This window comes from Marmota monax, unplaced genomic scaffold (assembly GCF_021218885.2).
Source record: "Marmota monax isolate L192 unplaced genomic scaffold, Marmota_monax_Labrador192_F-V1.1 WCK01_AAM20220418_F8-fsc00259, whole genome shotgun sequence".
NCBI lineage: Eukaryota > Metazoa > Chordata > Mammalia > Rodentia > Sciuridae > Marmota > Marmota monax.
The window spans coordinates 393,563-408,998 of NW_026694482.1; the positions used below are offsets into that span (position 1 = coordinate 393,563).

A 15,436-nucleotide genomic window follows, 5' to 3' on the forward strand; every position below is an offset into this window, starting at 1 on the left:
GGAGAAAATTAAATACATATTCCCAAGCTGAAAAATGCAAAAAGCTTTGTCCTAGCCACAGAGGGGGAAGGAGAAGATCGGTTCATTTTTTCCCCCATATCCTGTCCCCACCACGGGAGGGAGATAAGACAAAAACAGCCAAGCCTCTTCTGTCCACACATTTTCACGTCCCTGAGTCTCTGTACAGGGTTCAAAGGTGCCTGGCCAGGTGTAGCTGATGCCCTCCAAGAGTGGCATGACCTAGTCCTCACTTCAGCAGCCCCCAGAGCGCTGAGGAAATGGTTCTGCTGATACAGAAGCCCGAGGGACTCTGGTAGCAGAGGAGGAGCCATGTGCCCAAGGTCATTATCTTGAACTGTAAACAGCCTGACTTTTAAAAACTTCTCCCTTAGTAACAGGAGAAGTTCCCACACAGGATCCTTCTAGTTACCTTCATTCTTAACATTGTTTCCAAAAGACAAAAGGGGTCTTTACCTTTGGAAGTGGGTTTAGGGATATTCCCATTGTGGTCTTGGTTGTTTGCTTTCATTGGACTGTGGGTTTCAGTCTCTTCTGGACACAAGTAAACCTCAATGGGTCCTTGGGTACTTGCCAAATGTATTTGTAGGCTCTGGGAACAGAAGTGGGAGAAGTTCAACCCAGAAGCTCTTTGAGAAATGAAGACTTTAGCCATTTTCATCTACGAGTGGACTGTGAGGGTAACATTCATGGTTCTTTTTGGGTCTTCAATGGTGGTCTAACTCCAGGGACAACTGTCAACCGCTAGAGCAGGGCCAGTGGGCTACAGCCTGAGGGCCGAATCCCAACCCCCGACTAGCCATGCAAATAAAATTTTACTGGAACTGAATCAAGATGGTTCCAGTCGTTTGTGGCTGTTTTCATGTTACAGCGGCAGAGTTCAGGAGCCAACAGCCGGCACAGAGGGTGCACGACTCACGAATCCAAAGCCAGGCACCATCTGGCACTTAGACCACAGTCTCTTTAGTTTAGGTCTATATTGTCTTATAGTTTAGGTCTATATTATCAAAGAATATCCAAAAGCAATCACAAAAATATACTCCCTACTTTCTTAAATCTTTCCATTTCCCCAAAGTCATGTTTAAGTTCTTTAAAACTATGAATAATTTTTAAAAAAAATCTTAAAATGTGCTAGGTTACGGAGATACTTGAAAACACGTGTATCTCTGTTCATGGTGGGGGCCCACGCACAGGGGAATCGATGTAGAATTTCCCGAGTGGTTCTAACTGATCAGAACCAGCAGAGAGTCGACTGTGAACAAGAAAGCAGGAAGGGACAAGGTGCCTAACAGCGCTACTTAAATGTCCCGCTAGGTTGAAAATACACTTTTTGGATATTTAACAAACAGTGAACTGTTAAAATGTTTTTAAATTTAGGGTTAAGCAAAATAAACGGGAAGGAACTGTCATGTGCTCAGCAGGGGCAGACGCCAACCAGAGTCACTGGTTCTTGAGCACCAGGCCCCGCAGAGGTCCCTCTGCAGAAGCACACAGATGCTGGCTCCTTACCTCTATTGAATCAGGCACTTCAAGTCTTGTTTCTGGAGGGGCTTTCACAACTATAACAGTTTGGTCTTTAAGGCCACTAATTTTTCGAATATCTTGATATGTAACATAAGCTAACGTAGTGAGCGTTAAGGAAATCTTCCGTCTAATTGCCTCGAACACAGCCATCATGAAATATGACAAACAGACACATGGAAAAAATTCAAACCACTGTGTGACTTGGAAGAATATATATGTCTCTTCTTGCGAATCTTCAATATATGGGGCTCCTCCAATGAATCTTTATTGGTTGAAGTTGTAGACAACAAAAGAAATGTATACTTTACCCTGCCCATTTCTCAAAAAAGTCTATGGCTATTTCAAGTATTACAATAAACACAGAAACAGAAGAGTTAAATCATCAAATAAAAAATCAAAACTCATTTAGGTCAGGGATTTCAAAGCCAGGTCCCTTTGGCCAAGGGTATTCCATGAACTCTAATAAAGTATTCTGTCACTCAAATTGAATGATGGCTGATCCCAAATTGCAGGAAAAATTTAAGGTCTACCAATCATGATGTTTTTGGAGCTCCAATCACTTCTATATGCTATTAGTAAGTGTCAGCAGCCACCAAGTGAATGAATAAGTAGCAAACGTTATCAGTGTCACAACTCCGAACGCTGCTCAGGCAGACGGCTTGTTTTCTTAAGTGCACCTGGGCTGGTTGTGATTATATATTACCTACAGATAAGTCTCATTATTTCTGTTAGAAAAATTATCCTTTGTGTGATATTATGAACTCTACAGATATTTCAGTGTTCATAAGGAGGGAGCAGCTCCCAGGTGCTCACAACCTGAATGAATTGGAGAAACACTGACGGAGGAAAATTTCACTACTCCTGGGAGAAACTTCTGAATATTGCACAAATCTTTTTAAGTGTCCTGGAAGCCAAGCCTCAAGAGACATGGTGACAAAATACGGCACTTACTTTTACCTGGCACTGTCAGAGAACAGGCTGCATGGCTTTCTGTGTAAGGGACATGGAGGAACATAATTAATGTACAGTGTATTTAGCCAATTTCTTCTTATATAAACCCACAAAATATGGGAAGGATAAAACAGCAAAATCAAGTAAAGCATTTCTGCAGGCAATATAGCTAATAGTGTCTGTGATCCAACCTATGTTGGGGCCTTAGGGAGCCTGGGCAAATGGTGTCCCTGAGAACTGTAGCTTCTCATACACTGAAGGAAGTATGCGTCCATGTCCCGGAAAGAAGCACAGCCACATAAAATCTGCACTCGCACGTGGGGACAATTATCATGGACCCTCCTCTTCAACTCTCAGCAGTTCGAACAGTAGGAGGGTCAGTGTGAGCTGGATGGTGACTGCCCTTTCAAGAGTCTGGGTGTTGGGTCATCACTATCCCACCAAGGAAGCCAAATGGGGCCTTTGTAGAAGACCAGACTGTTCTGGTCCTTTCTGAGAGCCCCAGGGAAGCCAACAACCAGGCTCCCACGCTACAGCCCACTGTCAGAAAGCAAGGTGACGAGAACTTATTAAAATGAAAATTCATCTACAATTACTCAACATGATGCAGGAAGAAAACTTTCAACACATTTGTGAACAAGCTGCTCCAAATTGGGAAATGAATGGCGAACTGAAATAAATTGTGCAAACACATTTTCTAATCTTCCAAACTTGAAAGTGCTTCCTTTGTGGCTCCCTCCCGAATCTGCTTCTCGGGTGAGCCGTCCCCTGCAAGGAAGCTTTTATTTTCTGCAATAAAGGCCCCAGAGAAGGCGAACATAGGTGACAGTGGTACAGGCCACATGTTCCAGAAAGCTGCCAATCAGGTGCAGCCACAGAGCACTGCCCAGCGGGGTGCCCGACTGAACAAGGAGTGAAACTCACTACTGGTCTCTCCCTAAACCCACTCGTCACCCTGGGGCTTCAAACCATCACCCCTCTTCTCCAACTCACAAATGATCAGCCAGCAAGGTCAATCCTTTGGTCAACAGGAAGTGAACAGTTGCAAGTTAAAAAAAAAAAAAAAAAACCTGCCTGGATTGAAAAATGAATGTCCCCAGATCCTCCAAAACAGGGTCTGCTAGAAATGAGACCCTAGATGAATATGGGCAGGACACATTTTATTTTCTAGCAAAGATAAATGTGGAGTCATCAGAAGATTGAACCTAAAGTTATAGGGATGAGGTAACATATGAATTGTTGTTTTTATCTGATCACCGAGAATATTGGCAAATCTTGTCGACATAATGAAGCAAACTCCCTTATTTTGTTTGTGGTCAGATGATGAAGAACAAGTTTTCCTTTGACAGTCAAAAAAAGTGTCAGTAAGTTGAAAATAAGAATTGGCTTCTCATATTTTTATTTCTGAGGACTAATGTTTGAAGAGGAACAGGCAAGTTGAGATTTCTCAGGTCTTGGGGTGCTTGTGAAATCAGTTCTTGGAATCAGCATAATGCACTTTCAGGGTTAGAGTACAATTTTTCTATTCTCTTCCAAACCCTTCCACTATAGCCCAAGCGGAGAGATGCACCAAACTCTAATTGCTACAATGTCTGATGGAAAGAAAATAGAATGTGAGAACCCCAACAGTGACAGCTAACACCCACCAAAAATCTGGGAAGCCAAAGACGAATCTGCTGAGTGTTGTCATTAATATTAATACTGACACTTTACGTATCTTTTAATAGTGTGGCATGACGCTATGAGCGTATCCATATGTTCCAGCCACACATGAATATAATGCTTTAAAAAACAGTTCCCTCTTGGCTATCAAAATAGATAATGACAGGATCCAGTCGGATGACTATCTTACCATAAACACTGACTTTGGAGGCAAAGCTAAGAGAGTTTGCACACACAAGGGTGTACAGACACATGCATACACACTCATTGCACAAAACCACAGTAAAATCTACCTTATGCATAAGTCAGACTGTGAACTCTGGAGAGAGTCCAGAGGGCACAGCCCCGTGAGCCGGCGGCACAAAGGATATCTTTGATTCTCTGAATCCTCGGTTAACAGTTTGAGGTCCAGGGTGCAGCTTTGGATCAGTTCATCTAATTTCTTCTCTTCCTGACTGAGCTCGGTCACTTCTTTGGACAGGCCTTGACACTGGGCCAGCATGCCCCCGTCCTCAGACAGACTGCAGCCCCTAAAACCCAAACACAGACTCTTTGTGGCTACTCAGGAGAGAGAGGACAGGGAGAGTTGGTCCTTCGGGTCAATGTCCCCTCTTACCACAGGAGATCACAGTGCTCGTTAACCAATCGTTAAAGTGAGAACCTGAGATATGGTTTTCATAAACACAGCCCTGCGCTCCTCATACCATAGAGATTAGGTGAAGAGGCAGAAGTTCAGAGGGCAAAAAGAATGCAGCCACCTGGCTCCCAACTGTCCCCACCCACTACAGGCCTCCTGGGAGAGAATGAGGGAAAAAAGCATAAAAAGACAGACGGTAAGATGGAATGGTTCGAAATTCAAAAAAACATCATCCATAAGCACAGAAGACCCAGGTAATTTCTGGGGGTCTTACACCAGCAGCTAAAAAGAAGGTAAGGGAAAGAGATGTGCTAAGTATCTGTAGGAACAAAGGCCAGCACTCAACAGGTTTCTCTAAAGCACAGGTCAAAATGGGTCACCAGATCATCCGATTCCAAAAAGCACCAAAAGGTCATCTATTCATCTTATAATGCGTGAAATCTATTTTTTCGAAGCCACCCTAAAACAGATTTATTCCTGCTGATGTGCTGTGACAGTTCAAAGCTGTAATTACAAAAAACTGGCTGATAAGAGGCTCTGCCCAGGATTCACGGATGACGGACGTGTGGGCGTACTGGGGACAAGGGCCACCATCCTTCTTTACAGAAGAGACTGGGACAGGTGTGTCTCGCTTAATCTATACAGAATGGGAGTCGGCCCACCAGAACCAGGGGACACACACTACGTGACAGTGTGGTTGTACAGCCCTAATCTCCAAATCCTCTTAGAGACACGTGTGAGCTCTATCTGATCACACACGCAAGAGGCAGACCTCAATGTGACAGAGGAACAGTGTTCCATTAACAACTGCCTCCTGGACCCAGGGTCCCTCGCTTGGTGCAATTCAAGCGGAAATCCTTCTACCCCTGACAGTATCGGGACGGGAGCTGTGCGTGCACAAGACTTTGAACTTCTGCCCAGGAAGAGAGGAGGGAGGAGCTGGGAGCGGGGGGCTACTCACATCCACTGCACGTTGTTCTTGGACTTCTTCTTGATGAGGTGGATGCCCTCCAGCACGTTGGTGATGTCGTAGATCCTCCTCTTCTGGACCTTCAGCACCTCCGCTGCCTTGTTCAGGTCCAGGACCCCGTCGGGAGACTGGCTCAGCAGCTGAATGAACTTCTTGGTGAGCAGACCCAGGGACGTATCATACCGCGTTTTTTCTGAGGGAGATTTTGGAGCTTAAAGAAAAACAAAACCCGAACGGGTGGGGGATAGGGGGAGAGGTAAAGAAATGAAGGGTTTCTCTGCAGTTCAGCAAGCCCACGTCCCGCTGCAGCCCAAGGATTAGCATCTGAAGCAAAGCTCTTGTTGGGGCTGGGGGTGGGGTTACAGAAAGCTATGTGACTGCTTTATTAGAAAAAGGAGAGCTGATAAATTCCTGTGTGTGATCATAGACTTTCCCTGGACTTTTTAAAGTGGCTTCTACTTTGGCTTACCCCACTCCCTGGATCTAATGAAGCATCTCACACACAGTAGGTGCTCAAAACGATCTGTTAAGTGAGTGAAAAAACTCTGTAGTCTCTGGGAATTGCACCTGTGGGCTGAACCCGAGGGACAGGGCCACCCTTTCTCCAGGACAGGGTCTCAAACAGACACATGTCAACTGGCCTTGCTGGCTCTGGTGTGTGTGTGGAGTATTTGAAACATTTCTCAAATGTTGATGAAGAACACCGGGAAAAGTCTTTCATCGACTCTCTCCATCTCTTGCAAATGGAATTTCCTTACTGAATATTGTCTTTATCATGGTATAGGTGCAGGACCGAGGTTTATGTTCAGCAGTGGGTGCACGCTGCGGACGGCCTAAAGCACAGACTGCAGCTACAGAATAAAGGGTAAAGTAGCTCTCACGTTAAATAATGCCAATAATTTGTAAAGGGGCTACTTGGCTATTTCTAACCGACTGGCTTCTTTCTCTCCCCAAAGAAATGATGACAGTGTTTGATGGAAATGGGAACTGGCGGCAGTGTATTGGGTGCAATCGATTCTTCTGCACCACGTGGGAGGCCGAGATGGAGGTCGGCACAGACATGACTGACAGGCACAGTTCATCGACACCCAGCTAGTCTCGGCGTCTGCAGTAATGCCCATCAAGGGAAGTTAAAATAAAATTTGATTATAGAACAAAGATAGGCCAAAAGCCTGTCTCCGAGGGGAGAGTCAAACTGCCTTCTGCTAGAGAAGTCTCCCCACCCCGAGTCAGTACTGGTGTGCTACAGTGAACGTAGGTTCTGCAGGCAATGTAGTCAGTCTGGACAGGCTCAGAAAGAGAGGAAAATGAACCAATCATGCCAGAATTTTCCACCCCTTGCCACCTTCCAGCCACAAGCTCTGCAGTTGGGACCCCACACTGAGGAGAAGAGGAAGGATGGGGAAGAACCCTTACTTTTTGGACTGTCTGGACTTCGCAGTGCGGCTCTTCCTTTGCCCTTGGGGGTTTTCAAACCATCTGAGAGGTACTGATGGCCGCTGTCTCCCAGCTCCAGCCTTCGCTTCGCCTGTAGTGAGAGAGTGCAGTGATCGTCACCAGTCACACCAACGGCCACAGAAGGCTGCCCGCGCTCTGCCCTGCCAAATGCTGCAGGCTCTGCCAGCTCTCAGCCCTCCGGGCTGCCTCCAGGGGCCAGGCCGCACAGAGCGCTCTCTGCACCCGCAGCGATCGTGCGTTCTCTCGATGGGCAGAACTGGCAACCCTCGTCAACAGTTCAGGTGCCCCTTGGCTCACTGAGCAACTAATTCAATATCCGTCCCAGGAATGGGGCTGGAGGCTACGAACATCACAGGCTCTGGCCTGACTTGGACCCCCTTCAGTATGCTCCCCAAACACGGTTTATTTGTATCGTAACACTTATTGGTTTTACTGCAGAAGTTACTGTACTTATCTGTTTTTCATTTTAAGGCAGAGACTGTTTCCCATTTATCTTTGTATACCCAGTGCTTGGCACAGAGCCTGGGTTTCTGTAGGCATTCAATCATTCTCTATTTATTCATCAAAAGAGTGATTGAGTGGTAACACAACTAGCCACAGACTACAAACGGTCCAGCATCAGAAAAACAAATACTGCAAATATGCAACCGTGGGCTTCAAACCAGGGTTACTTTCTCCGGTTTATCACTGAGCCTGGCAAATGAGAAGCCCTACGTTTTTAACTTAATTCTATTCCACTTTTAAATATCTGGGCAGTGTCTCCTATGCACTGGGAACTGTGCTTAGGGTACAGAGGTAAGCAAGACTGATGAGAGTCCCTGTCTTCCTGGTGCTTACCGATGACTAACAGGTGACTGTTAGGTACCAACTGCACAGCCAGGATGTGTGTTCCGACCCAAGTGGCTCCAACCAGCCCCAGTGTGGAAATGGCGTACTTGGGCTCATTGTGGGGAAGACACTTCTAATCACTCCACATGATACGGAAGAACAGTAATGACTTACAAGAAGATGAGATATCCAGCTCCCGAATGAAAAAATGACCAACTAAACCTTACTGTCCTCTCTAGCAACCCCTGCCACTAGCTCATCTGAATCCACATGGGCGGTGAGTGTAAAATACACGCTGGATTCCAAAGACATGGTACAAAAAAGGGACACAGGAGCTGGGGATGTGGTTTAGTGGTAGACATTTTGCAAAAAAAAAAAAAAAAAAAACAGTACAATCTCCATAACGTGACATTGATTCCACATTAAAATGAACTTTGGCTTTATAACATTATTAAGCAAGTACAGCCCTACTAGTGATTACTTCACCTGGTTCCTACATGTTGCCCTGTGGCCTCCATTTGTGGCACAAATTCTCTGTCCACTAGATCTGGACAGTGCCGAGCTATGAAGCTATCTCTATATAAGGGCAATTTGGTAATCTGCTTTCTTATTTTGGGGGCAGGGGGCCGTGCTAGGGATTGAACACTTGAGCGTGAGGTAAGTGCTGTTGCTGAGCTCTGTCCCAGCCCAGCAAGCTGCTTTCTCCACGTCATTGTGCCCTCCCAGCTCTGCCATGAATCCTGGGGTCGGGGGGCACTATTGTTTTGGGTGGCCTGGCAAACACTCCGGCTTTGTTTTGGGGCTGACCTTCCCCATCAAGCCAGATCACCTGCACACAGTGACCCAGGCTTGGCTAATCACTGTGCTCCATCCTGTCCCTCCCCTGGTGAATGGCACGTGGCCAAGGCTGGGTGAACAAGGGACAACCCCAGGAATTTTCCTGGAACCACTGGCAAGCAGTTGTGTCCTTTCCAGTAGGGCTGATAAGCCAGGAGCCAGAGGCTACCTGGGAAGGGAGCCCGCAGGGGAGGCAGAGTGGAGATGGAAGGCCATTCCAGGCTGGGATTGAGCACGGGGCTAGGGCCGTACGTGGGGTGACTGCTGGTCTTCCCCAGTTGCAGTTGTATGGCCAACAAAATCTTCCTTTTGTCTTTGTGGTGCTGGGGATTGAACGGAGGGCCTTGTGCATACGAGGCAAGCTCTCTACCAACTGAGCTACATCCCCAGCCCCCAAAGTCTCCTTTTTGCATCAGCTTTGAGATGGAACCTGGACGGCGGCTGCACAGACTGAGCCAGGCAGGCGGGGCTGCGAGGGGAGCTGGCAGGCCTGGGGAGAGCAGTGGACTGTGGGGGTCCCTTCCCGTGCTCAGTGGCCATACCACCTAAAAGTGAATCAATGGCTTCGCTATGGAAGTCTTTTCTTCTCTGAAGAAGGCGATCCAAGAGGACACGCAGCTTATCCTTTGCCCAAGCTACAGTCAATAGAAGACGGACAGAGTTGGCAGAGGATTTGAGACCTAGAAATCCTGGGCCCCTGGAACTATATTCTCCACCAAGCCCACAGTTCAAGAACCGCCCCTGTCAGTCTCTCCCTCCATCCCACACTAGTGGTTCAAATTGACTTGAGGCTCACAGACGCATGAAGCCACAGGCTAGGGACATGCCCAGAGGTCTGCTGCTCAGAGGCTGGGAACTTCAAGGACCATGGCTAGACTCCAGGTGTGATTTGGTGACTAAGCATCCAGATGAGATGACCAAACCTAAACCTAAACACCAGATTCACTGCCAGAGAATCATTAAGTTCAGAAAAGAAAGGCCCTTGAGGTCCCAGGCTCTCGAGGGAATCAATCACTAGGCCCACCCATAAGTGCACACGGGAACTAAATGAGGCGTGAAAGAAGGGCAGCCCTGGAAGTCCTTCCCGGGGGAGAACCGGGGCGACCACAGTGGCTCCATAACCAGGCCCATCTCCGCCCAGTGGCTGGTGCTCGTTGAGAATGTGAGCAACGACGGCAGGTGAGTGATGTTCTCTGGAGGGTCGTCCTTTATTTTCCCTCCGCTGCTTCGTGGACGGGGAGGCTGACCTGGACTTGAGGGCTGCAGGCTACCTGGGTCCTGGGTCTGAACGGGGTGCGCTGACTGAAGTCCCTTTGGGGGACAGGCTGAGCACTGACATACGGTGGAGCAGGATCGTCTCAGTGCTCAGCAGATCCAAGCACACACGGATGAGGTGGCAGGATTTCAATAGTTCAGGTGGTCTCTGCCTACGCTGCCCGGCTCTGGGCTGAGCAGCAGAGCCCATGGAAATATCAACTTTTGCTTGCCCAGAATGTGAGAATGGAGAGTTGTGATGTGGTGACATGCATTTGTTCTTCGTCTAGTTTTCTGGCACACAAATCCTAAAACTCTTGGACTCTTCAAAGTGATTTTTAAAAAATATGTTAATGAGTTGACAGATGGCTGGTCACCAGGAAGACCAAACCATGACTGAGGGTTGGGACTTCTGGCCCCATCCCCAACCCCAAGGTGGTGATGTGGATGGGGCTGAAGGTTGAATTGATCACCAGTGGCAAGAGCTTAAACAATCACGCCTGAGTAATGAAGCCTCCACAAACTTGAAAAGACGGAATTCGCAGAGCCTGGGTGGCTGCCCACAGGGAGGGTCCTGGAGGGTGGTACAGCTGGAGACGGAGGAACTCCATCCACGGTCCTCCCGTCTCACCCTGTGCATCTCTTCATTTATTTCCTTCACAATGTCTTTATAAGAAACAGTCAATTAAGTATTTCTGAGTTCTGTGTGTTGCTAGACCATGGCAGTTGTACCCTGAAGAAAGCTCACAAAACCCTGATTTATAGTTGTTTGGTCAGAAGCCTGGGCCAGCAACCCTGGGCCAGCAACCCAGGGCCTGTGGTTGCCTTGGGAGAGGGGTCAGTCTTTTGGGACTGAGCCTCCACCTGTGGGACCCGACAGTACCTCCAGGTAGAGAGTCAGGACTGAGCTGAACCAGAGGACACCACTGCAGAGCTGCTGGCCCACTGGGTGTCAGGGACACCATCCCCACAATTGGTCACAGAGGTCTTCTGAGCTGACTGTGAGTACTGATGGTGTCTTGTCCCTCGATATTCTTACAAGAGGCACTCTTGTAAGCACGTAAGTGATCTGTCTGGTGCTACTTAGTCCCATGAGCAGTAGAGACTGGATATGAAGAGCTCCCAGGGCACCTTCCTGCAGTAATTTCAAGGGCAACTTTTACTGTAAACGAGGCTCGTGCTGACTTTGGAACCTTGGCCCCTGTCCTGACAGGCCCTGCTGCATGGGTGAGGGCGACACCTGGCTTCTGCCTGCCGGGCATTTGTTGCTCCTAGTTTTTCATTTGGGGAGGTGACTCTTCTGCAGCATCGAGTTCAGGAGGCTTCTGACTCTCCAGACTAAGGGCAAAAGGCCCGCGACTGCTCAGCATTTCAGGATGAGCCTTGCCGCCAAGGCTGCAGAGGCGAGTACGGTGATGTGGAGGCACCAGTCGCACAGCCCGAGCGTCTGGTCCACGGAGGGGCCCATAACCAGCACACCATCATCCAGTCGAGCCTGGGACTGTGTCAGAACCACTGGCTTCTTTTTGCCAGAAAATGCTGGTAAGATGGAAGCTTGAAGCCACTTGGAGACTGAGTCAACACAGAAGAAAAGCCTCGCTCAGAGCCCAAGAGAGGCTGGCCCAATGCCCGAGAGAGGTGCTCCACGCAGCCCCAAGGTGGACAGTATACTTGTAATTCCCTTTGGGGGCACGAGGCAAGTGAGCGAGGTCACTCCCACTTGTGATCAAGAGTCCTGACGGATATGGACTGTTAGTGTTCATTACTACACAACACTGAGTGCTTACCACCACGCATCACGTTAACTGCTTTCCACCGGATTATCTCATTCTCAGGCAACTCCATGAGATTGTTGTTGTTATTATTACTTCCTATTCAGGAGAAAACTATCCTCTAGAGCATCTAAAACAATCTGCCAAGACCCAGCGCTGGCAAGTACAGTTGCTCAAGTCTATATTGCAAACCACTTCCTGCCCAGCGACCTGGGAGGCTGAGGCAAGAGGATTGCAAGTTCAAGGCCAGCCTCAGCAACTTAGTGAGGCCCTAAGCAACTTAGCTAGACCCTGTCTCAAAATAAAAATATAAAAAAGGGTTGGGGATGTAGCTCAGTGGTTAAGCGCCCCTGGGTTCAATCCCCAATATCAAAACAAAAAACAAACAAAAAAACCTTACTGAAAAGATGATTGCGGAAAATTGCTATATAAAAACATTTGGAAAGCTATATAAAATTGATACCGTGTTTACAAAGAATTTGAAAAAAAATGCATTCATAATTAAAAAAAAAAAACAAGACTTTTTTATACCATAAATGAACATGACAGTTTAAGTAGCAAGAATGGGTATCCATGGAAAGAGAGTGTTGCTCTTATTCCCGATCTCTAGCTCCCTTTTTCAAAGATAGGTATCACTAAGATACTTGGCTATTCTTTCTGATTGTCTATGTTAATGTAAGTATGTACACAGACATCTAACACCACGAGTTTTCAAACAAAGGTTCACACAAATGGTAGCAAGCCACATACTATTCCACCAAATAACCCATCTCAAGGGTTTAATGCCTGTTGGTACATACAGAAGGACCTTACTTTTCATAGAATGCTGCTTTGATTCAACACTTGGTCCCTTTACTTAACCATAAATATACTAATGGAAATTCAAAACTCCTCTACTATAACCATTTCCCTGTAAATATTCATATGACTCTGTGGCGTATGTACACATCTTGCACCGAGCCAGAGAGAGGTTCAGGATTTACCTGAGGATTCAGTTAACAAGTGACAAGGACCAGCATCTGAACTGTGGTCTGTTCAGCATTTGTCAGTGGCCGTGACTTCCTTGGTCTCATCGAGAAGTCCCTCCTCTGCTTTATGGCTGTGTCGAGGCTTCCGCTGCATGATTTCACAATGACACATGCTCCAGGTCTCCTGTCAGACCTCAGGCCCGGGTCTTAAGTGGCTCAGATTCCCCAGAGCCTTACACAGGGCATCATGGAGTCGTATCTCTTATTCAGTTTGTATGAACCAAGGAATTCCTGGAGTTCTTTGATGGGTAAACCACAAGGCTCCAACATTACCCACCTTCAGGGAACAGATGTGTGTGTACGTGTGTGTATGTTGGAGTTAATCTCTACTTAAGACTTGGAAAGATTTTTAAAAAGCATACAGAGGAAAATTTAAAGTTGCTGACTTAAAGGTGGAAAAAGATATGTAAAAAAATGATCCTCTGGGGGTAAAAACTGTAAATCTCATAATAAATTTTCCACATATCCATAGAGGAAAGAATTCTGGAAGGATCCACATAGAACGTTAAGTAATGATGGCCATGTTATCTCTGGGAAGTAAAATTAAATATGGATGACAACTTCATTTTGATAATCTTGAAACATTTTATTGCATTTTAAAAGTATCATGTCCATTTATATACATTAAATCTATATCACTCAAACTAACAATTCCAGAGTATGTCCTGAACATTCACATTGTTTCTAGAGTTTGTCTATTAAAAACAGCAGTTACTTGAATATCTGTATTTTTCCACATACGTCTAAGTTAAATGCCCAATCTCAGAAGAAAAATTCCCTAAGTCATTGTACATTTATATAATGGAATGTTATGTAATTAATAATGATGTACATCTACATATGCAAGTTTTTTTTTTAAGTAGCTGTGAATAGTGAAACAATTTTTTGGTGGGGGAAATTATATGCATAGAAACCAAGTATCTGAAGACCGATACTACACCAAATAGTATGAAAGCATTAATCTTTGAGTGGTAGGCTTATGGTGATTTCACTTTCTTCTTACCTTTTCATACTTCAAAATCATTTTAAAGTAAACGTGGGCTAAGTGCATAACAAGAAAAGCAAAAATCATTTCCATTTGGGGTTAAGCAAAAGAAGTCTGCTGGCTTATTTCTTGGACTGTCGAAAGGTTTAGGTACCACTCAGTGTGTGCAGGTTTAAAACGGATGGGACATGTAACAGAAAGGGCATCCTTGCGTCAGGGTGGAACCCAAGTCATCCTTATCCACCCCGCAGCTGAGCCCTAGGAAAAACATTAGATCAAGAACAAGGCACGGCCTACCGTGTGTTAACAGACCAAAGCTAAAATAAATTCCCTTTCCCCAGTGAATAGGAGATCTGGGCCAGGCTAGAACTGAACAGATGATATAGTTTGTTTCAAAGTCAAAGATGAGATGGAGTACTTTGAACAGAAGAAGGAAAAGAAAAGAAAAATAGAGAGCGAGGACAGGGTGAGCCCACCAGGGAAAGGATCCACAGGAGGGGACTCCACCGCGGCAGGGTGGCACTTGGACTTCATGCACTGGGCAAGGGCATGGGATTTCAAGAATACCTAGTTTCTAGATGGGACCTCATGCCAGCTCAATCTGCCATTTTTCATCCCATTCAAATGTTTTGTAAGTGCTGCTGTGTGCCAGGCCCTGGATGGGCACACAGTGGTCCCTTGATAAGCACAGTGGTCCCTGCTTATCAAAGAGGACGCAGGAGGTGGCGAGGCTGGAGCTGGGCCTCTGATGGCAGTCGGCTCTGTCCTGCAGGAGGGAGTGAAGCAGGGTCATCTCACGGGCTGTGCCTGCACCGAGCACAGAGACCTGGGAGAGGCCTGGAGTGGGGGTCCTCGTGGGCAGCAAGGGGCCCTGGCACACCAGGACGAAGGTGGGGACATCTCACGGTCCCCTACACGCCAAGCTCCAGACTGCACTCCCAGGGCCAACTAGCAGAGGTGAGTTCCCCAGGCGAGACCTCAGGTCTTCTCTGAGCCTTCTTCTGTGAGAGGCTGGGTTCAGAATCTCCCCACGGGCAGCACCTGTGAGCTCCTGGGTGAGGCACCTGTCCCCAACCAAACCACGAGGAAGAGCCAGCCCCGAGCTCAGGAGGCAGCAGCTAGCCCTCCCCACCGTTTCTCACTCAGGTTACTGGGGTGGATCCCACGTGCGGTCATTTTTCTTCTCTTGACTTATTAACTAGGGCATTTTAATGTCACTATAAATTCTACATGTGGGCTAATTTGGGGTGGTGGGGCGGGGGGAGAGAGAGAAAGGTAGGTAGGTTTCTAAAGGAAAAGAAACCATTCACTTATAAACCAGTGTCTTCCTTTCTGCAATGTATAAGAATCATTTAATATAGTTTAAACATAAATCGATGGAAATGATTTGCGGGAAGCAGATCATCAAACTAGGCATTGAACCCAGAGGTGCTCTACCACTGAGTTACAACGCCAGCCATTTTTATTTTAAGACAGGGTCTTGTTTAAGTTGCTGAGGCTGGTCTCAAACTT

The 15,436-nt window shown here is 46.8% G+C and overlaps 1 protein-coding gene across 5 annotated transcripts in view; it reads right to left on the minus strand.

Moving 5' to 3' along the window:
- Positions 1 to 15,436, minus strand: part of E2f3 (E2F transcription factor 3) — a 73,073-nt gene that overhangs the window by 4,041 nt on the left and 53,596 nt on the right. For 2 of the 5 annotated variants that reach the window (XM_046419118.2, XM_058571221.1), the window contains exons 2-6: positions 7,179 to 7,290; positions 5,754 to 5,955; positions 4,527 to 4,685; positions 1,528 to 1,642; positions 475 to 610 (exon numbers count right to left, since the gene is read on the minus strand). In XM_046419118.2, the coding sequence (XP_046275074.1) occupies positions 475 to 610; positions 1,528 to 1,642; positions 4,527 to 4,685; positions 5,754 to 5,955; positions 7,179 to 7,290 (724 nt within the window). Of the gene's footprint in view, positions 1 to 474; positions 611 to 1,527; positions 1,643 to 4,526; positions 4,686 to 5,753; positions 5,974 to 7,178; positions 7,291 to 15,436 lie in introns of all 5 variants that reach the window. The other 3 variants (XM_046419117.2, XM_046419120.2, XM_046419119.2) reach the window with 2 other exon arrangements.